The sequence below is a fragment of the Crocodylus siamensis genome, chromosome 2 (genome assembly GCF_052110815.1).
Source record: "Crocodylus siamensis isolate JL-2025a chromosome 2, ASM5211081v1, whole genome shotgun sequence".
Classification (NCBI taxonomy): Eukaryota; Metazoa; Chordata; order Crocodylia; family Crocodylidae; genus Crocodylus; species Crocodylus siamensis.
In genome coordinates, this window is record NC_143396.1 from 136338112 (window position 1) to 136362362 (window position 24251).

The 24251-nt window shown below is 41.1% G+C and overlaps 1 protein-coding gene across 1 annotated transcript in view; it reads right to left on the minus strand.

Annotated features, from left to right (window-relative positions):
- The window catches only part of TNKS (tankyrase), a 264147-nt gene that overhangs the window by 83573 nt on the left and 156323 nt on the right, over positions 1-24251 (minus strand). Inside the window, exons 4-5 of the mRNA XM_090036890.1 lie at positions 23200-23236; positions 22258-22333 (exon numbers count right to left, since the gene is read on the minus strand). Of these exons, the coding sequence (XP_089893016.1) occupies positions 22258-22333; positions 23200-23236 (113 nt within the window). The remainder of the gene's footprint in view (positions 1-22257; positions 22334-23199; positions 23237-24251) is intronic.

Below are 24251 nucleotides of genomic sequence, written 5' to 3' on the forward strand. Positions count from 1 at the left end.
CCCCATTCTTTATCCAGGTCCTCTTGACCCCACAATTCCATGATCTCAGAGGGAGAAGCTAACTGGAGCTCTCAGCTCTCTTTCAGATTCCCTGCAGAAGTACAACTAGTAAGTTTACACTTCCAGCTTCCCAGCTGCAAACTAGGTAGCCTGGAGGATAGCATAATACTGGAGGTTTATGGAACCAGGGAAAGGAGGCAGTGAGGTAGACTACAAGGCTCTTCCCTTCCCTTAGGGACACGGGGAGGAGAGTAGTTGTGCATTAGACTGCCTACTGAATATCCCGGGAGACTATGAGTAGAGTAAGAATGCTTGAAGAACACAGTAGGCGGGAAGGAAATGCCAGAAAAAAATCATTGTAAAAATAACAATGTAGTTTATGTGGATGAATTCTTGACTATAAGCCACAGCTGTGGTCTAGTCTACAAAGTTTAGTCATTATAGTAATTAGTTGCATCATAAAAATAAACAAACAAATCAGTAAAACATAACAATAAATGGACTTTTATATAAAACTGATGGATTATTCCTACAGAGTTAAAAGTACAGAAATCAGGTACTGTGAGTAGTGATATCATATAATGTACTATAATCATATATATATAAATTTAATAGTTTAACATTAAAAAAAAGACTTAGAACTACAAATTACCTTTCTCCATGTGTTGTACTGGAAGCCAAGAGGCTTACAAATGGGAACCTCTAGAGTACACTGACCATCCTAGAGTTATATTTACACACTGATTTACCCATATATCAAGCCAATCACGTGTCGTTTTTAATTGCCAGTGTAATTAAAAGAAATTCAATGTCACTTCTACTATAGTAGACACTTATGTTATTTTTAAGTTTTATGCTAGTCATAAACTAGTTAAGCAGGTAGCATGCAGTTAAACAGAGTTCATTATACACAAGATGGCAATCATTGCAAGGGGGTAGACCTCAAGTTTATACTAAAACAGATGGTTTTGCTTTTAACAATTTTGAAGATGAGCTGCCTGGGAATTTGAAATGCAAGTCATTTTTAGATAACAAAACAGGACAGATTTTCATGTTCTTTTCATTTAACCTTAGTTATTTTCTTTTTCTTCTAAAGTTACAATTTAATGATCCTTTCTCTGTAGGTCATGTTTAGGGAGAGTTCCTTGAAACCTTTGATTTCTGTACCTACCTCACCCTAACGTGGGGCAAAGTAGGAATTGGGCAAGAAGTGGATGTAGTCAGACATGTTCGATTGGAATGATTTCCCAATGGCAAATCCATTTGCCAGAAAGTCAGTCCCAGCTCTGAGGCTCTCTAACCCATGAGCAACCTGAAAGCCCTAGCTCTTAATTTCCCTGGCTGTTAAAAAGCAAGAATTGTAACTCTGCCCTTTTTGAAAGATTATGAATAACTAGCAATTGCCGGTCAGGAATAACAAGCAGGGGGGGCATGCAGGGACCGAGCCCCATGCCCTCCCCCCCCCCCAGTCTGGGCCCACTCCCACCTCCCCTGCCGCAGTGGTGGGGAGGTGGGGAGTGGGCCTGGGCCTGATGCAGGGAAGGACTGGCCCGAGGGTGTGCAGAAGCTGGGCTGCAGCAGCAGGGGGAGCAGTGGGCCTGGGTTGACCCGGCAGCAGCAGGGAACAGGAGGAGCAGGCTCAGAGCTGATGAGGGGGAGGAGTGGGCCCAGGGTCAGGGGAGGGAGGAGGTGGCTCACTTTTCCCCTCCCCCCATATCACTGCAGTGTTGGGCTGGACCCGCTACTGCCCCCTCACCACCACGGTGGGCTGGCTTCTCCCTTAGCTGGGGCTCGATCCTGCTCCTGGCCCACATAGGGCCTGGATCCACTCCTCCCTACTGCCGCAGTGTGCCCGTTATTCCCTCAACCTGTGTTTGGCTTGCTCCTCCTGCAATGACAGAAGTGGGGAGTGGCAGGAAAAAGCCAGAGCTGGTGGCCTCCCCCCCCCTCACCCCCATGGCATCTTTATCCTGCTCCCTCCCATGCCACCACCACCATCACCTCCATGCCACCTTGTCCCTGCCACCGCTCCATCATCGCCACCTGCAGAGAGCAGGGCAGAGGGGGCAATGCCAGAGCTACTGGCCTCGCCTCCCTGCTCTCCATCCTTTGTGTCCCCACCATCATGGCTGTGCTCCACCACCACCAGCTCCTGTTCAAACACTTGTTCGCACTCTGATTGGCTGCTTGTCAGCCAGTTAGAGTACAAATAAAGCATGACAGACAGACAGACAGACTTAGGCTTTTATAATATTAGAATTCTGAGGATCTATATTAACTGTGATGTAAGATTTCAGATAATTAATAAACAACTGTCTGAAATACTATGAACCTACATTTATTTTTTTCCCCAAAAAGAACAGTTTAGGTTAAATTTAGCTGCCTAAGCATCTGCAATACTTACCATTAAAAGAAGACGACTAGGAGTTACTGTATAGGACCTATTCCTGCTACCACCTGTACATGACAGTAACTTTCAGAAGTCTGATTAAAGCCACTTGGGTAAAGTTATTTAGGTACAAGAGCATTTGGCAAAATCAGAGACCTATATTTATTTATATCTATGTATATACATGATATAAAGAGTAAGATCCCAGCACAAAGCTCTTTTCTTCTTTTCCTCACCCTAAACATTAAACTGAATATCCTTAGTTTTACAATCAGTGTTGGCAGAAACAAGTCTGGAGAAAAGTTCCCATAATGCAGTGATATTGTACAGATTATTGGAAACAGCACTACCTTAAGCAGATGTCTTTTTATTTCTGAAATTTTAATTTCAGTCTAACTGGTTAAAGTGCTGGCAATGAAAGGGAAGTGATAGCTCTACAATTCTATAACATTTTAAGATGGACATTATCTGTAACATCATTAACAGGTGCAGAATTATTTTGTGATCATAATTGAGGATGTCTTTTTATTATTATTATTTTCTGCCACCTGTCTCAATACTGCTTTGTTCTAGTAATCTTGCAAGCATTCTTCTGTTTCACAAAGTGTTGTCCTTAAGGCAAATACCTTCATTATAATATTTTTAAATCTCTACCATTTTAGATGGGTAAACCATGCAAATATGGTCTTTCTGTGTAATGTAATTTTTTGTTAAAGAAAATGGTGACATTACACCAAACATCAATGTTCTTCCACAACTAAATAATTCTATAACAAACAGGAGATGCAAATACAGGTTGTCAGTTAATACCACCTTTGTGCTTCCATACTGTTTAAGATGTGATTTGCTTTATGGACTCCAGAAAGTCTGCTATTAAAAAGATTTTAATAGTAATTTAAAATAAAGTGCAGAAGCAAAAAGGGAGACTGAGGTGATACCATCAATTGGTTCCAGCTCCCAGATTTCAAGGACCAACTTGGCCATAATACTACTTGCGTCTACTGATTCAAGTTTTCACTGACTTAAGTTCCTAAATGGACTTTATACTAATGCAGGATGGCTCTCAGGCAGTTAATAGCAATTATGGCCACTCTAACAACATTTAAGTACATTTACAAGGAAGGGGGAGGGAAGACTTTATAACCTCTGCTTGTTCTTCTCTAAATGTATAAAAGAGTTGAAGGTTTAAGGGAAAATGAGAATAGGGAAAAGGAGCTTTGCTTATTGCTTTTTTAGGCAGCATCAGTTATGTCAAACTTAGGCTTCATACTGACATTCAGTTTCTCCTGGGAAAGTCACTGCTCTTCCAGGAGAAACCATAAGTATACAGATGTTCATGCTTTTTCTCTTAAGAGTAAGATGGCCACTTCAGGAGAAAAATAATATGGGCACAACCAAGGATAAATCACTCCCGGAAGCATTTCTTTTGGGAGAGGGAATGTGGTTTCTCTCAAAAGAGAAGATAGTCCCGTTCCCCCCCGCAGCAGCAGGGGGAGCAGTACCCCCCCCCAGCAACGCAGTGTACTGCTCATTGGACTCTTACTACTCTAGCAGGGAACAAAACGTCCCCTTCATTATTTCCACACTGTGCTGCATGGAAACAGAAGCTGACCATGGCAGTCTGGATCAGGCAATCAGGGCTGCCCTATGCACTATTGCCATGTGTTGGCAGGCTAAGTAAGGAAGCCTACAGTGTACTAGGTTACGTGCGTATACTCCTCCCCCCTACCCCACTGCACTGTGTTAGCATTGCAGGCTCTCAACTCTTCAGGATCTCAGTATTCAAATGTCTGTCTATATACACAGCTCTGGGTAATTTCTTCTACCAGGAGAACAAACAGATTATTTGAATGTGTGCATGCAACTTTAATCTTTACTGGTTTTACAGAATCATAGGAGAGGAGGGTTTGGGCTCAGGTGTGAATCATGAGGTCTCATCTGTCCAGTGAAGGATCAGAGATGTTGAATCCTTAAAAAGGGCATCTTTTCCTTTGTTTTTGCACATTTGCATTAAATAGCAAATTGAAACCATAGTATGGAACAGCCAAAATAAAAAGCAAACCCTCTTTCTGCTAAACTGGTTTTGCTTATAAAGTCCCTCATTGTCATAATCCTAGTAAGTTCTCCAATCATTCAAGAAGTCTTTTTGTAAAAACAAGTTTGCAAAAGAATTTCTTATGAAAAACAAGAAACAACAATCTTTAAAAAAACAAAAAAGTCACCCTACCCCACCCAGATGTTCTGTATACATCACACAGAAAAGGGACTGCGCCCAATATTTTTCTTTGCACATCACCTTTAGCTCTATTACATATCACATGCTACAGATTTTACATCTCTCATTAGCAAGAAAGGCTAGTATATGTTACATTTAGTATGTTCAGCTTTCCAGCCTTATGGATGGCCCATTAGCAAGTTTCGACAGAATATGAAAATGCAAATGTCAGTGCAAAATTCTTATCTTTCATTAAATGTTACCTTTACTCAGATCATACTGCCTGCAGAAAAGAGTAGCAATAATAGTAATATTTTGCACTTACACAGTGTGTCTTACAGCCTCCCTCAAAATACACCTTCCATTTTTTTTTTTTAAATGTATTATGGGAAGAACAATGGAGCATCTAATCACAGACAGGGCCTCAGTATCACAGTTTGCATAGGGCTGATTATTCTGAAAGATGTCCTGACTCCTGCCAAGATGATAATTTGAATCTAGTGTTCTAAGCAAAACCTTCTGAACAAACAGACAGCCCCCTTTGCCAAGGGTTTGAATTTATGCCATCGAGCCTCTCTTCCCAGTCCCAATAGCCTATGTCTGTTTGATGATGTTCTCATATGGGCTTCTCTAAAACAAAATGCATCAATCATGCGTTTATATGAGAAGAATATTCCAAATGCAGGCTGAGATGCTCTTGCTGTCTTTTTAACCTTCTGATTACTGGACTCAAAAAACAAGTTTCAATCACATTAAAATCTACAGCTTTGAATTTCTGCACTGCAAAAGCGGGCGTGTTTTTTCTGTTGTTTGTTTAATTAGTTTTTCAAATTCCGGATACAGGAAAGTAATATGCAATAATGCATCCACATTCTGTCCATCTTATAGTGTAAGCTGTTTATGACAGGGAATATTTTATTGTTATATTTCACAGGAGGCCCAAAGTCTCTAGACACTACCACAACAGTAATGAGTGTTACTTTGAGAAACTCAAATTCTTGATACTAAACAGCTGAACATAATTATTTAATGCTCATAACCATTATGGATCAGGCCTCCACTGCACCAGATGTTCTATTAAGACACATGAAGCTACAGTCTTACACTGAAGATTTGAGCAATGGAGTTAAATTCTTAGCAGCTGGACAAGGGATCATGCTCCTGCTAGCTAGCCATGTATCTTGCACAACACAAATATTATTACACTCTTTCATTGCCCAAATTTATTTTAAAGCAATAAATTTGTGTATTTCCTAATTTAATGGTTGACAGATACCCTTTCAAGGTGCATTTCTACATGCAATTTTATGAAAGCAAGCTACACATTTTACTGACTGTAAATAGACTAACATAATAAGTGTAAACTTTTAAAGAACAGGTAAGCATAACAGTTTAGAGCCCAAATATTTTTTGTAAACCATGTAAAGAATATGAAGTCAACTCCTAATACCTACAAAATGTACCAAATGAACAGAGAACACATTTCTCACTCAACTGTGAATGCTTAAGCTTAATATTTAAATTAGAACTGTGAGTTAACTTTTGGTCATTAAACCAGATGGCCTGGCACAGAACTAAAACAACCCCTATTATGCTTTCTTCTGAATGTTTTCAGTTTACCACACAAGCTGCATTTACCAGTAGTAATTAAATTAAATCACTTTATCTTCAGAATACATCCAGCAATACCTAATTGTGCTGATGAATGGAATTTTTTTTTTACCAGACTAAGCATTATACTAAAAGAGTATCACTAACTGTACACTGCATTTTTCAAGTAAGTAAAGAAATATATTACAAGCAGACCACTCCAAACTTCTGGACTTGTAAACTGCAGCTTACTTTCTATTTTTAAAATCAAATTCTCTTGTGCATGTAAAGCTTTTGTTTTATTTTCAATAACAAAGGTCCATTGTTTTGAACACAAAAGTGGAGCTGATCCAACAGACACACAAGCTGGACACAGCATGGTTGGAAAAGGAGCAAGAGGACTAGCACCAGCTTGCTAGTAGAGAATGCTCTTCTTTAGACCTATGGGATGTTTTTTTGTGGGAAGAAGGGACAGAAAATGGAAAGGTATGCTTAAAAGGATTTTTTCTCTGCTTTTAATTTCAAAAGAAATGTTAGCCAAGTCTGTGATACAGAACACAGAAAAGTTTAGTTGTCACTAAGAAGGTATCTCTTATAGCAGCATACGGAAATGTGCCAACAAAGCACCACATTATGGAACCTAGAAGTAAAAATCCCTCAACACACTGAGTACTGCATTTCAATTAGGGCTGGTCCCCGCAAGCCAGACAAATGCTGAAAACCAGAGCTGGAAATGATTTTTAAGAAGAGAGTTAAAATAAAAATGGATAGCTTGAATATGTGAAGAGAGAAAGAATACAGTAGGGAGGCTCTCATAGCTTAAGCATATCTAAAAATATCAGATAAAAATGAGAGAAGTAAAACATTTGTTGAGGTTCAGTAACTTTTCCCCAACACTGAAAGCTCTCAATTTTTTCTGTTTAGAATTAGACTGGACTAAAATACTACAGATACACAGAGGGAATAATCCTAAAAGTAGAGGGATGCCCTATATGACAGACTAGAAGCCTTTCATCTTTGTTTTCTATGCAATTACTCACTGTTAGTTTCCATAAGTGTTAACACCTAATTGATACATGCCCAAATCATCTGCTGCCAGAGTTCACTGTAGCAGGTCTAACCTTTGGGCAAGAGTGCAACTGGTTTTTGGACCTGCAACTGAATACCATGTGCCATATGGTACCATAAACCTAAATTATACAGCTCAGGATTAGGAAACCATTATGCTAGATGCTAAATAAACAAAAACAGCACTGCTGAGACAATTCTAGGATCAGGAGCTTTGTACAAGAAGAGTCTTTTGAATCATGGAATTAACTGCGAGAGAAAAGAAAGAACTAAAAACAGTTTTATACTATGTGGACTCACAGGAAAACACTACTGTAACTATGCTCTTCAGAGGCAGGACAAAAAGGGCTGAAGAACTAACTGCCTTGGTAAAGTAGGGAAAGTGCCTACTGTCCAGAACTCATAAATCACAGAGGAGCAGGGCATCAATACTCTAAAGGGTATGGAGGTACAGATGGATAAAGCTTTTCCAATACTATATACTGCATAAAGTAGGCAAAGTCTCCCCAAAATTAAAGCTGTGCAAATGGGAAAGGTGGTCACGTAAAGGGGACTGAAATGCCTTTGTTGCTCCTCACAAAGTTACTGCAATTCCCTCTGAGAAGGTCTAGTAGGTAACTCTCAGTCTTTTCTGTGTTTACCCTTCTGTTCTGTTACTTAGAAGGCAACAACAATGCAGGAACATACTCTAGGAAGACAGTACACTTGTTGTGGGCAAAAAGCAGAAAAGAAAAATACATATGTGGAGAAATGTAGTGAAATAGAAGACAGAAGTCTAAAATCTTGGAAGTTGAAGGAATGCAGGTTTATTTCTACAGCATAAAGAAAAACTTTCTGGAATTCTGTATTATGGTCCTTTTACTTCTCATTCAATCAGCAGGGATCCTGGTTTTCCCTGATAAAAAAAACTGCAAATTCTCCGATTAAAAAAAAAAAAATTAAAAATTCTCTGATAACCCCAAAAGCTGTAAATAAAATTAAAGTCCCCCCCCCCCAGCCCTACTGGTACCCCTCACTCACCCCACAGCCCACCTGGCCCTGCTCGTGCCCCTCTCCCCCACAACAGCCTCCCTGGCCCTACTGGTGCCCCTCACTCTCCCACAACAGCCCCCCAATCCTACTGGTGCCCCTCATCCCACAGCCCCCCCAGGCCCCGCTGGTGCCCCTCACTCACAGCCCCTGCCCCCCCCCAGCCCTGCCAGAGGGGACCCCCAGCTGCCAGGGCTAAGGGGCCAAGGACCCCAGTCTGCAGCAAGAGAAGGGGCATGGAGCCAGCTCCCCCTTGCTGTCTGCCTGCTGAGGGCTTGGGCAGGGTCGGGGTTGGCTCCTGGCTGCAGCATGCACTCCCGGGGGGCAAGAGGTATAATTGTGACAGCTGGAGTTTGGATTAGGGGCACATGAATGCTGGTGTAATCTGAGCTACCACTGACTGTTGGCGGGGACCAGGCCTGCTTTCATAGTCCAAAGAAAAGCAGGCATTCACTCATTCCCTCTTCCAAGTACTTTCATTGGTGTCCTCCAAATGATAAGTGAGGCTGGTAACAAAATAGAGATTGATGCAGCCATCTCCCACCAAGATCCTAAACAAGGGCATGCAGACATTCCTTCTCCTGCCATCCAAGTGTTGGCATCTTGTACCTTTCAGACTGGCTTTTGCCATCTGGTGGCACTGGTGACTGTCCTGGTTGTGACCACAGGGAACCATTTGTACTGTGATGGCACTATAGATGTCATGGTTGTGGTATGTTTCTCAGTGCTTTCTGGATGGGTTGCTCAGAGCCAAGAGCTATAAGGTCAACAACCTTTTGTACCTGAAGTTAGGCATACTGTACTGCAATCTAGATGTGGTGCTGGATTGGTATGGTGAAGGCAGTTCTTGAACCTGAGTTGGTATGCCTAGGTGTGAAAGGGCAATCCAGTCAAAAAAAAAAAGCGCAGAATGATAGTTTTCCACTTTTGCACCTGTTTTGTTGTTTTGGTTTTTTGGGTTTTTTTTTTTTTTTTTTTTTTTAAAGGGGTAGGTCACATACTTCTGACTCCAGAGTAGTTGAATTCATATGGGAAACTAGAGCAGCTGTCTCAGGAAATACACCTGGGATTAGTATGGCATCCTGTTTAGCTGATAAGTTACCTATACCAGAGTAGAAACATAGACACCACCCTAGGCCACTGTATGTTTTACTGACAGTTTTACTCCCAATTCCAGGGTACTTAAACCGGTTTTAAGGCTACAGGTGATGTCATTAGTCCTTTTTTTCCCCACACACACACATGCTTAATGTGGGTTACAACTGTTTAAGCATTTCATTTTGTCCCTCCTCCAGTAAATCTTGTCAAAGAATAATGTGAAAAGTTTCTATGACATTGCTAAAGGCAACTGGGATGACAAAAGTTTGTTTTCTGGGCTAACACAAGCACATACATTGTCACCTGTTATCTTACAGCCAAGTTTAGAACTCCAAAACCAAAAGCTATGAAAACCCACCTGGGGCATAGTTGCTTAGATTTCTTTGCCTTCGTTTTAAATAAATATTTTGGTGATTGCTATGATATTATAGTAGATATTAATGTATGGCTACTCCCCAAACTGCTTTATCAAATGACTAGGAAAAGCCTGCATACAACATTAAAGCAATTTGAAAGGGAACCATCTGGAACAAGAGGCCCAACACTCCATCATACCATGCTGTCTTGTTCTCTTAGCCTTTTAAATTGTCATCAGTTCATTTCATTACTACAGCAGACTGATGAGCCTTTATTTCAGTTTCTGTACACAATTAAAATGTTTTTAATGTCTTTATATATTTATATTGCTTTTTCTTTAATCTATCTCCCACACTTTTAAAGGTTTCAAGATGCAGTTTCACAACACTTTCATATCAATGGAAAAGAGTTTTTGATAATTTTGTCCATTTCACGGTAAATACAGGATTGGTCTCTACCACTTTATTCATTTTAGATTAATTAATATATATAGATTCAAGATTAAAAAAACCCCTCTCCAAAGCACAATATCTATATGCTAAAAGCCATATAAACAAGTGTTCAAAATCCAGGATTATCTGTTATTTTAGAATCCAGTTAATCTAAAGAATTAAGATACAGGCAGGCCTTGATTTACAACTTTTTGAGTTCAACAAACATCAATTATGACTTTGATAAATGGACACCTTGTGCCCAGCTGGTAAGTCTGTTGTGATGGAAGACGAGGTAGAAGGGAAGGGGCATTGGGGTGGAGGGACCCCGCGGTGAGGGTGAGACTGTGGCCAGCACTGCCCAGCCGGGGCCGGGCAGGTGCAGGACTGAGCTGCAGGTCATCAGGGGACACGGGGAGGGAGGAGGCAGTGGCTCCCACCGTTGCACACTGCTAGTCTGCCAGGTCATCCAGCATTTCCCACCACTATTTCCGCCACTTGTCCAGGAGGTCGGGGGGGGGGGGGGCGGGGTGCACCGTGTGGGGCCGTGCTGGGCTCTGGGTGGGCAGCGGAAGCTACGGTGAATCTTCAGGCGGGTGCAGTCCTCCCATAGACCTTGCTCCACCACCTGCCCCAATCTGGGGGCACACGCCCCCCCAGTGCCCTCCCGCAGTTCACCAAGCCAGGGAAGGGTGGGTGTAGGACAAAGCCATGGCTCATCCAGAGGGCGTGGGGTGGCTGGGTGGCTCCCGCCACTGCGTGCCACTTGTCCAGAGGCAGTGCAGCGGTTCCATCCTGTGGCCACCTTGCCCCGGCTGGACAAATGACGGGATGGTAACATTGTCTCGGGGTAACATTGGACCCCTACAAGGCAGGGCAGGGCAGTTGAGAGAAGGCAGAACTCTTCAACAAGTTCTTTGCCTCCATGTTCCTGTCCGCTGACAATGGGGTGCTCTCTGCTGATAGCGTAGAGAGGCCCAGGAAGGATGCGAGTCCCCTGACTGTTAATTTAGATCTAGTTAAGGATTACCTGGAGGGCTTAGATGTGTCTAAGTCGGCAGGCCCGGAGGACCTTCATCCACGAGTGCTGAGGGAATCGGATGGTGTCATTGCGGAGCCACTGGCATGGCTGTTTGAGGAATCCCGGTGCTCGGGCCAAGTCCCTGAGAACTGGAAAAGGGCCAATGTGGTCCCTATTTTCAAGAAGGAGAGGAAGGAAGAGCCTGGCAATTACAGGCCAGTCAGCCTCATTTCTATCCTGGGGAAGGTCTTTGAAAAAATTATCAAGGGCCACATTTGTGAGAGCCCTGCAGGGGAAGTAATGTTGAGGGGTAACCAGCATGGGTTTGTGCAAGGCCGATCCTGCCTGACTAACCTGGTCTCTTTCTATGACCAGGTAACAAAGAGCTTAGATGTGAAGGAGGAAGTCGATATCATCATCTTGGACTTCCAGAAGGCCTTCGACACAGTGTCCCACCCAATTCTGGTGGGCAAGCGGAGGGACTGCAGCACTGACAAATGCACAGTCACATGGGTGGTAAATTGGCTCCAGGGTCGTACCCAGAGGGTGCTGGTAGACGGGTTGATGTCAACCTGGGAGGGTGTGGGCAGCGGAGTCCCCCAGGGGTCGGTCCTTGGGCTGGTGCTGTTCAATATCGTCATTAGCGATCTGGACAAGAGTGTGGAGTGCACCCTGTTCAAGTTCGCTGATGACACCAAGCTGTGGGGTAAAGTGAATACACCGGCAGGCAGGGACTGCATCCAGACAGACCTGGATAGGCTACAGAAGTGGGTAGATCTGAACAGGATGCGGTTCAACAAGGACAAGTGCAGAGTGCTGCACCTGGGGAGAGGGAATCAGCATTATGGTTATAGGTTAAGGGCTGACCTTCTCAGCAGCACAGAGGCAGAGAGGGATCTTGGAGTCAGGATCAACTCCAGGATGAATATGAGTCACCAATGCGACGAAGCAATAGACAGAGCCAACCGCACCCTGTCATGCATCAACAGGGGCATTACTAACAGGTCCAGAGAGGTCTTGCTCCACCTCTATGTGGCGCTGGTCAGGCATACTGTGTCCAGTTCTGGGCACTGCACTTCAAGAAGGACGTGGAGAACCCGGAGAGGGTCCAGAGGAGGGCCACTCGTATGGTTGGGGGCCTCCGTGGCCAGCCCTATGAGAAGAGGCTGAGGGACCTGAATCTCTTCAATCTCCGCAAGAGGAGACTGAAGGGGGATCTTGTGGCTGCCTACAACCTTATCAGGGGCCACCAGCAGGGACTTGGGGAACGTCTGTTCACCAGGGCCCCCCTCGGAGTCACCAGGAACAACAGCCACAAGCTGAGGGAGGAGAGGTTTAGGCTGGATATTAGGAAGAACTACTTCACTGTAAGGGTGGCCAGAGCCTGGAATAGGCTTCCCAGAGAGGTGGTGCTCTGACCTTCCCTGAAATCTTCAAGAGGAGACTGGATAGGCACCTACCTGGCTGGGGTCTTATGACCCCTCCTACCCCTAGTGCTCCTTCCTGCCCATGGCAGGGGGTCAGACTAGATGATCTGTCTAGGTCCCTTCCAACTCATTGATTCTATGAGGGCATAGGCCCTGCTCCCAGAGCTGCCACATCAGCCCAGACTGCAGCCCAGTGCAGCCCTGGCCCCGCCCAACCCATGCAGATCCAGGGGAACATGCCGCTCCCCCCACTAATGCCCTCCCGGACAAGCGGCAGGAGCAGCAGTGTACAGTGGTGAGAGTCACTGCCCCTTCCCTCCCTGTGCCCTCGCCCCCACCCTGCAATGAGCCACAGCTCAGTCCTGCGCCTGCCTGGACCCAGTTGGCCAGCACTTACACCCACCCTAGCCCCTCTCTCACTGCACGGGCCCTGATCTGCCCTCCATACCCTTCTCTCCTCCATCCCCTTCCACCACAACAGACTTACCAGCTGGACACAGCTCTATCGAGCATGGTAAAGGAACCAATGTCCCATTTATAACATTGCTCCCATGGGAAATTTGGTTCCAACTCACGACATTCCAACTTAAGATGAGGTTTTCAGGAACCAATTGTGTCGTAAGCCTGAGGACAGCTTGTACTGTAAAAAATTAATTTATTGAGAACTATTTGTTCACAAGGTGTCAGGGGTGTTAGTTGTAGCTGTGTTGGTTTAACTAAGGACATAAGCAGACAAGGTTCTTTGGGTAAATCTAATACCCTTTATTAGACCAACTAAAATAGTTGGAAAAATTCTTCTTTGCAGTCTTTCAGAGACAAACTTTGTAAGCTTTCTGCTGACGTTTCATTTGTCTGAAGAAGGGTGTTTCTACCTGGAAGCATGTAAAGAAGAATGTTTCCAACTATTTTAGTTGATCTAATAAAAGATACCAGATTTACACAAAAAGCCTTGTCTGCCATTTGTTCATAACAGCACTTGATAAGTGATAATTTATGCAGTTTATAACTTAATGCTTTCATAAACCAGATAAGTGTAATTCACTGTTTGTCTATATGACCAATAAGCCTTGAAAAAGAAAACAAGAATTTCTTGGACTCAGTTTTAGCAGGTCTCAAATGGTCAAAACACCCCACAGAACTTGGTGTAGACAGAGATATCTGTTAGAAAGCAGTTTTAAGGAATAGAGAGGTGCATCACAGGCTTGCTGAAGTGTGGTTGACAATCTGCTAATCTAGAGCATGCCATTATTGTTATAATTTATTATTAGCATTAACATATAACCATAAATCTTCATGTATCCCCACTGCAAGAAGTATCTGATAATCTACACATGGAATTATTCTGAGATAGGTATTTTGGATTACCTCCATGTGCACAAGATGCACATATTCTGAAATGTGTGCTTTTTTCTAGTTTAGCTTAAACTGCTATAATTAAATTAAAAATAAATTAGATGTCTTACCCTAGAATAAGCGCATCAATTCATGGAATTAATCTAGAACAGTTAATCTGCTTTACTTTAGATTTTATTTCATTCTTGATTAATTTTCACTTATAGACAAGACCTATAGTTTAATAAAAATACCTGGCACCACCACCAAAGCAACAAGTAAGAAGAAATATTCTTATTACATACCAGAAAGCTAGTATAAGCTGAGTAAAGATAATGTATTTAACTATATTTAAATATTTAAATCAAATATATTATGCATGATCCATATTTTAAGAAACACAGACACAGCACATCTAAATATTCAGACATACCCCTAGGGCACAGTAAAATAAACTAATTTTCAGGTAATTTTTCACAGGTCTTTCACTGTAATCTACAATTTTTGTCTATCCTGAGCCACATATCAATTCTCCCAAAAGTTAAACAATGCTGTTTAATACATGCTATAGTTTCTTTTCTCTAAAAGATATTAATTGTTCATTATTTAGCTTGCAAGGGATAAGAGTGTGAATGGTCTGGCCCATGGTTAGAGTCAAGATCTGCAATGAGGATATGAGTGAAGATCGGGACCCAAAGACAGGAATCAGGACACTAGCTGAAGGTAAGCAGCCAAGTTAACAGCCCAAACTCAAGATGAGAGTCAGGAGCCAAAGATTAGAGGCAAACGTAGGAACCAAGACATGAATCAGGGGGCTAGACAGAGGCTTAGAGAAACAAATGCAAACTTCAGTGTTGAACACACCTAAATCTTGTTGCTTAAAATATCTGAGTTACTGCTGTCAGAAACCAAGTCTATAAGGCAACCAAGGCACAGCTGCAAAAGCTGGCTTATCCAGCTAATGCTTCACTGCTCTCAGATGAGTGAGACAGATACTGGCCAAAGCTGGCTATTTGCTTCCCCTGACATTCTGACAGTACCTGCCCCTCCCCCTGCCCCCCTCAAGATTCCCCCTTGGCACTGTCAGAATGGACTTATCAGGATGCTTCTTATATATCGAGCACGGGGACATTTTCTGCAGGTTTCCAGGAACAGTCTTCTGCTCAACAACCCTTCTAGTCTACCAGGTAATGTAGTTTTTCTCAGATTCTCTTGGAGTCCAGGATCTGCTACATGTTGAATTCTTCTTGTCTTTCAGCAGTCATTGCTTGGGTGATGGAGCAGCATGGCCAGGGAAAGGAATTTTGATACAGTGAGTTGTGACAATCTAAGAACCTTGAGTATGGCTCCCTCTCAGGTAAAGAGATGTGCTCCTCCCAGAGAAGGATGCCATCCTGCAACTGGAAGGTAGGGTGGTGATGAAATCTAGCACGCTGGCAGCATTTCAGCCTGCAAGGGGCTGGAGGAAGTGGGACACAGGGGGCACCATATGCATGTACATACATGCATGTGGCAGCCAGGCAGGGTGGAGAGCAGCTCCCCACATGTAAATCTATGGGGCGGAGGGGGGTGCATAGACAACATGTCAGTGGGAGTGTAGGGGGCCAATTTGTGCAGGCACAGGGCTGCAACCTGGCTGGACCAGCACAGGCTGGAGCTGCCTCTGTGGCCCAGTGGGTGGGTCCCAGCGTGGGAGGATGAAGCAGGACAGCAAGACTAGTTGCCAGCAGTCAGACCATGTCAGCAGAGTACAGCCATGGCCCAGTGCACAGGAGGTGGTGAGGGCAGCATGCTCCCCCCTCGCCATCCATTACTTCTTGTGCTGATGGCTGGTTTGGAGTTTATGGTGGTGGCAGCAACCAGTCTTACTGCCCTGTTCTACCCGCCCCCCCCCCCACACACACACACTCCGACCCATCCACTTCACCACCAAGGCAGCTCCTGCCCCTGCTGGTCTGGCCAGGCTGCAGCCCTGTGCCTGAACAAATCTGGATGGGGCATGTGCCATGCACACCCCCCACACGCCCACTCACCAGCCCCACACTGTGGGGCTGGGGCCTGCAGGTTAAGCCTGGCTATCAATGTTTACAAATGGGTCTTGGTACAAAAGTTAAGAACCACTGATATACAATGTGATTTAATCATATTAAAACCATATGCATACTTGGATATTGATTATCTATATTACCCTTATTTCAAGATAAGAATTTTCTCCAAATAAACTACCAATCTGATTTATCATGTCACAGAAACCATCACTAAACTCCAGGGTGATGAACAAACTGAAGGGCATCAGATATTTCAAGTCCCTATACCTGGCTAGGAAGACCAATTTCCACTCACTCCCCTCTTAAATGTAGATCTGGTTGTAATCTCCAAGGAGATTCCAAGTGGCTAAGTCAAAGGAAGACCTGTAGATGTAGTGGAGTTGCCTCAATACAGTGGATGTACCCAAAACATCAACACAGATAAAAAATGGGAAAAGACTGGGCTTTAGCTTAGACCCCTTCCCTGTGACTGGCCTTGGGAGTTTCCTAGTCAAAGGATGGGTCAAACTACTTCTGAGGGCAGCAGAAGGTAAAGTATCCCAGGTCCCCAAAGCAGAGACCAAGGCCATGTCCATAGCCCTAGCTCTTTGCTTCAGTGGAGAGCTGACATTGTGCTTACTCAACATGCATCAACTCAGGTGCTGAAGCTCAAAGCTTGCTCTGTTTGGATCCTTGGAGGGGTGGGGGCAAGAGGAAAGGATGAGAAGAAAGGTGAAACTTCCCAACATCCCTCACAAGAATTAAAGATTCCCTGTATATATTACTAGCATTTCAGGACCAGAGTAGGCTCTAGGCTACTTTCCCTTCACATACAAACTATATTGGGGATGACCCTGGGTGCAGGTTGCTGCTATTCACCAGCCTGTATAGGATAGGTATCCTCTGCAAAACCAGAGTTCGTAATGTGCACCTTCTATATAGCAACTACAGAGTTTGCTTTATCTACTGCATAGTAAATTCAATAATGAGAAAAGGTGAGTAATTAACTGCACTAGTTAAAAGCACCTGCATGTCACATGCATCGGAAGTGCAACATGTCCCCATGCTGAGAAAATGGTGGGGGGGTGCTTTGTACTAAAGCAAACTGAATGCGTTTTATTTCAAAGCGCACCGCCACCATTTTCTCAGTGCAAAGATGCATTGAGCTGCTGATACACATGACACGCAAGGCTGCCAGAGGACATTAATTTATGTGCTCCAGCAGATTTTCAGTGCATCAGAGCAGGCTCCCCATATATGTGTAAGTGCCTAAGGAGACTGGTTGCTGGGAACTGATAAGGATAAGGGGACAGAAACTGGAAGCCAAGGAAGAATGGTGGCTGGTGGCAAAAGGGGTTTTAAATTGAGACTGGATGAGGGAATTTGCATACATTATGATACAATTTTTAATTACATGCTTACTCTACACTACTTTTTTCACTAGATACCTGCCCCATTCACTAGACAGAACAGACCTGCTCTAGTGACATATCTAAGATGGACTGTGAAGGAGTGTGCTGTCAATAGGACTCTGGCTCTAGTTGTCAAAGGGATGTCTATGCTGAATGAGGTGTAAAAAGGGCGTGCGTGTTGAATAAGGCAGGGAACTGCAAGAATACAAAAGATGATCTGATATTTAAGGCTGCTGAATTATGCCGTAGGAATTAGATTTTCGTTCTGCCTCTGCAACAGAGTATCTATATGATGCTGACAAACACCTGAAATCAAACTTTTCACAGGTTGTTACTTCCACTGTTAAAAAAAAAGTGTCAATAGGCAAATATGCCTGGTGATATCACTCTTAGTAATTTTATGCCACAGGGATCTGGCTATGAGAGACAGAGACTTATATATTCAGCAAATATCCCAGCCGTAACACAAAAATGCAGCATTCTTCTCAAAATGTATAAAATGAGATGGCTCCATTTCATTTCATAAAATGGGCAGGAAGCAAAGGAAGCAACCAGGCTGGTTTAGATTGGAACCTATCTAGGGTGATAAAACCAATGTTTTTCTTAGGTTAGAAGCAACTCACTCACCTTTGGACTTCAAAATATCAAGGAGGTCACGAGCTTCTCAGAAATGTGTTTGCTGCAGAAGCTTCCAAAGTGTGATCAGTGGACTACAACATTATCTTAACTCCATTTGGAACCAGGACACAATTTATTACTTTTTCTTTCTTTTTGAATGCATTTCTCTTCTCCTGTAAAAAATCTTTTGGCCAACATACGTGTGTTCCAAAAAGAGCACACCACTCTCAGGACAAAATAACACGACTTTTGGCTGCCAATGACAAGTTTAAAACCCAGTATTTTAAAATGTTTAAAAATAGGTTCTGAAAATCCACCAAGACTTTTCTTCAAAATGTGATGAAGACATTAAAGTATACATTTTTTTAAAATGGGGCTCTCAAGAAGGTTTTGAATTTTTATGTTGCTGCTTAAGCAAGTGATCTCATTTTCAAAGCAGTTGACCACCCAGTAATATCCACTAACTTCAGTCTCTATCTTCTCCAAAGGACATAACTCTCTAGGTATTATAACCCAATGCATTATTCAGTATGTCAGAATTCAGGGACCGGGCACAGTGCTATTTGGCCTTGAGACTCATTATGCATCTGAGATGTACTCAATATGACTCCACATGAGCAAATCCCCTTTTCATAAAGTAAATAGTATGTCATATATTAACTTGTATAGTGATTTAACTGGAAGGGCTGCAATGATGTCACACTTCAATGATTTCTTCAACATCCTCTTAAAATCAAAGCAAGAATAAACTGTGGTAAAGGATGATTGCCTTGTATCTCCAATAAACAGGATTTTTAAAAAGGGAACAACAGGGATATTTTAATAGAATTGATTTTTTGTGAAATGCTACCACTATGTAATATTTTCATTTGTCTTGACAAGGACTTCATTATGTGCACCAACTACACTAACACATTTATTTGCATAGCATCTTTATGCACTCATGCACAAGCACCCTTATATATTCTGTACACATATAAACCTATAGTTAGCAAAATTAGCTTAAATGTTGGGGAAGATAGATGTTTCTGTGCAATATTCTTGTTTGTTTTACTCTATAATCATAATAAAACCCATAAATTACAGTTAATCTTTATTTGCAAAGATAACTACAATCTTGGGAGTGTTTTAGCAGATGTGCTTTGTTTTGTTCTGTTTTGGTTTTGTTTTGTATGTTCTCTCATCTTTTTTCCTCTATCCTAAAAACACTCTAGAAAGTATTAATACAGTATCAATGAAGACTGATACTGAAGATTATCTTTTAGCCACAGGCAAACATCACCAGTGCAAGCTTCTCCATAGCACCAGGTTATCTGTTAAAACCTTGACCTGGAGGAACCACATCAAAAATAAGAAGGTACTTAACAGTTCAGCCTCCATGTCCATTCTATCTTTGCCCCTTATGCTAAACAAATAGAGTGACAGAGGGGATATCAGTGCTGGCCACCATCCTGTTTATGATGAGGACACCTACCCAGTAAGAACCGGATTCTGATTATCAACACATTTCACAAATATTTCTATAATTAGAAAATAATTAATTTAAGTAATTTGATCTGCACTGAAACCACAGAACTAATATTAAAAGAATCCACCCTTCAATTCTATGACCCATGAAGCCCTAGCGGATGTCATATTCAAGAACTTTCCATTTTATCACTCCATTCTACAAAAGAAATCCTCATAAAAATAAATAATGATGCAAAATATACAAATTTATAAATTGAGACTATAATAGTTGCAGGTAAAATGTCTGAAAATTTCTGCCAATAAATACAGAGAAATATAAAAACTAAGTTACATTATGATAAAAGAAACACTCTGTGAGATCATTAGCTGCTATATAGGATAACTAGGTATATACAGCAATGCCAATTTGGGTTAGGTACTCACAATTTCTTATGCTATCAGCTCTAAATGTCAGGTAATTTGAATGGATTAAAAAATAAAAGTTTTTCAGAAATCTGACAAAATAATCTTGCACTGTTAACGGACCTCAAAGTCACATTCTAAAATAGAATACTTTTCAACTGGACAGCCCTATTCTTATGAAGAATACTTTTTACTTACAATTACAATTTTGCACCCAAACATTGAAAATAATAAAAAATAAAAGTCTCAAAATAGTCTCGTCTGTGCCGGTGTCAATTTACTTTATTTAGCAGATAAATTTGGTTGAGTGTACACATTTCCATACTATGAAGATAAAGGATACAGTCTTAATAATTAGAAGAAAGTCTTATCCTTTTCAAATGTACATCACCGTACAGGCATACTTGTGTGTATGTAGTGACATTTAAAAAATATAAGCTAATTTATTACCTAAACATCAACCTTACTTATCTGTGATATGCTTTTTTTAGTTTTGGACAGAATTCAGATTTCTACAAGAGCTGCCATACCATGTAAACAATGGAAACTGAATACTATTTTCTTGCATGTAATTTGGATTTTAGAGAACTAAAAATTCTAGGCAGCACAGGGAGTCATCTTCTTGTTGATCTGAGGCCAAAGGCAGACTTGTGACTTCTATCAGTAGCTACAGGGCCCAATTACTCACCCAGAAATGTACTGCTGTGTGCCCTAGTGCTTAACTATAACAAACTAGTAGTATATCATTAATATTTAAACAATACTTTATCTAAGCAGTCGTGTTTTTTATTTTGTGTGTCATATATATATATATATGACACACAAAATAAAAAACAGGACTGCTTAGATGAATGGAACTAAATCCAAAACTTAAAGAAGTGTATCACAGATAAAATTAAATAAGGTTGATGTTTAGGTAATAAATTAGCTTATATTACACAAGTATACCTGTGTGTATAATTCACATGTATAAATACACACACACAACCCATTTTCTACATTTTTAAGACAGGGAAAATGCACCATTGATTCTCATATCAAGTCATAAATAAAGCAATGATTTCTTTTCATGGGTCTTAAAATTAAGCAGCCTGGCCCCTCAAGATTCAGAAGCATTCAATTATTGATAACAACTTTAAAAATTTAAAAGGATTATTCTACATCTTGTAGTTAGAAGACATTTAAAATTTTCTATTGTAAACGATTAGTTCTCATTTAAGAACTGCTACTCATGGCTATGCTGACAGACTTTACAGACATATTTCCAAAAATGAAGCAACAGTATAGTAGTCAATACAATGTTCACTTACTAAAGGCAAGGCTTGGGTATTTTCCCTTCTATAAAACATGGTCCAGACTGGTGGCTAGAATATATCAGCATATCTCCACTGACTTCAGTGAAGCTCTGCCAGTTCATATGAGCTGAGGGATTGGGTCAGCGCTCTCATTACATCGAAAGTTATTACACAGAAAATACTTTGAAGAAAAATAAGAATGCAAAATGCATGTTTTTTCAAATCCCAACTGCCTCTGTACCTGAATTAGCTCAAAAGCTCGAGAATCTGATGCATGGTTCCATGCAACATGTATTTTTTTAAACCATGTATATTAAAAACATTTTGGTATATACTTCAGGAACAGTCAAAGTTTGTACGCCGAATAGGCTAGACAGATCTGTCTGCTAATAGTGTGACTGTCTAAAAAAAATCACAAATCACGTGACATGAATGACATAAAGCACAGAAATCAGATAGCTGCACATCATATAATTTACATGAACCTATCCTAAAAATCCCTGCCATTTATTCTGCCTTCGCCGTAAATGTCCCCCCGCCACCAAATTCCTGTCTAATCTTTATTTCTTTCCATATACCTAATAAATAAAATCACAGTCGACCCAAACAGCATAACGTCAAAGTTAAGACAATGCATTAGGCGCTAATCTCATTAAGATGCTGTCATCTGTAACTTGGAGGGTATAAAGAACTGTGAATGCCAACTTCCGAAACAACAATTGCAAAAACATGACCATATAGTACAGAGCGTGGTAGCGAGCAAACCTTTGCTTCTTTACTGATTTTTTAAATCTAAACTGGGATGCTCTGTTCTTCGTATGAAAGGTTGTACAGTTTTATTTTACAAACAATCCAGCACCTGACATTTAAGAAAAGGCATACTCAAAATACATGGTTCACTGGCTCTGTTGATCTGTCACAAGTGCCAATATCTAGTACAGCAGCCTTTAGTTTCATGGTGAAGAGACATTAATTAGAATTCAACCATATAAACTGCCTTGGTGTAAACACCTGCATTTTGAAATGACTTTAAATATACCTTTCTAAAATGTTAAAAATACAGAATATTAACTTACTTTGCGCCCATCACTTGCATGGCAGTTCACATTTAAAGGAGTCAATAAAGCCATTAGTTTTTCTTCATTACCGCTCCTGCAAATGGGAGAGTGGAAAGGGAGACAGAAGAACAAGACATGTCTCTTTGTGAAAGATCTAATAAGGAGTTTCATATTAATATCCACTATGAGAATATTTGCCACTCTGTATGCGCAATATGTACCTGCCAAATTATCTCACAAGTGTTTTTAAACCTGCTGATAAAATGCAAAATATTCTTCTATTTTCTATCAAACATACTACAGTACATCATGCAAAAGCATCTCTTAATATCCATCTACAGCATTATAGTAAAACAGGCTAAAGGAAAGATTAATTATCTGCTGAAAGCCATCTTTTGAATTAAATGTTACCTATTATTTTTCAGAGCATATGTCTCGCAACATTCTAAATGGCTATAAAACCATTTAAAACAATACCGAAAGGCAAATACAGTGCAAGTGTAACTATTTTATAAGCTGTCAGAAGGAAAGATAAATGCATTTCTAGAATATCAGATTAAACTTTACACCTCTTGTTCAAGCTTTCCTACGCTGTGTTTGGGTAGGAAACAGCCTGAAAATAAGCTTTAAGACAGCAAAATAAAAAAAAATAGCAAAATACTCCAACAATATGTAATCTGCACCTAAAAAGAACAGTCGCTAAATGGGATTTCTAGCAGCTTAAGGCAAGAACTCATTTAATATTAACCTTATTACCACCATATTCGGGGATTTCAATTAAACAAACAGACTTTTGTATGTGACAGACTGTAAAGTAGGAAGAGATTTATGCTAATTAAGTGGTTTGTCTGCATCATTTCACAGAAAGGCAATGACAAAACATTACAGTGTAAAAGATCCTTTTTTTCCTCTTCCTTTCCCACTCCAAAATATATGCTTTATATTATAAGCAGTACTCACCTAGCAGCTTCCAGGAGTTCGTCCTTCTTGTATTCACCTAAATGATTGCAAAATATCATGCTGTTAGCATTTGGCAGAAGACAGATTAAGAAATGCAGTAGGAAGCAAATACAGAATTAAAACAGAGAAGAGGAGAAAAAAAAAAAGCCCACACCCCGCTGGGTGATGGAGCTGTGACGTTAGCCAGCTTGTGAAGGCAGCATCACCAGTGCCTTGGAGACGGGCAGCAAATTGACGCAGCTTCTTGTCCAATCCTCAGATGAAATGGCTTTCTTCAGACAACCAATGAATGCTAAATCTTGTGTCCAGAAACACATTCCCTCTGATAACAGCATGCCAGCTGAAGACAATGTCCCCTCCCCCACTTTCCTATTCAGTATGTCACAGTATACTTGTGAAGCATAATAAATTCTGAGACAAAAGCAGGGCAGTATGGGTCTTTAAAAGGTACAAATTACCAGTCTCTGAGGCACTCACTAGTTTGTTTGAATGGTAATATTAAAACTTCAACGAGTCCTTAAAAAGAGCAATGGCTCACAGTAGCGCAAAAAATTAAAAAATATCAAAAATCCTGATCTTTGTTTTAGTCTTCAGGAAAATCATACTTTTTACAAATATAAAATGTGGACAAAAGGGCATGAACATCTGGAAGGTGGAATTACAAAGCCTACAATTAAACATACCAAATATATCTGTAAATCATAAATTGTCAAATTTATAAAACAAAAACAAAAAAACCTCATGGGAATGATTGTGATAAATGGTAAAACAACACCTGAATATCTTAAAAGCAGCATAAAGCAAAGACGCTATTCTGGCACATAAGTACAAATGAGTAACATTTCTAAGTTAACTAAGCTGAATCAAAATGGCACTTTCATTACAAATTGCGAAGTGAATTTATATTTGGAATTTAGAAAGCTCATTTTAAAATATCTTCATAAAACCACTAAAAGAAGAACGTTTCAGCAACATTAACAGAGAGCTTGAAATGTTTAGTAGACATAGCAGCCAGAAGACTAATGCACATAATCAAAGGTAGATATGAAAAA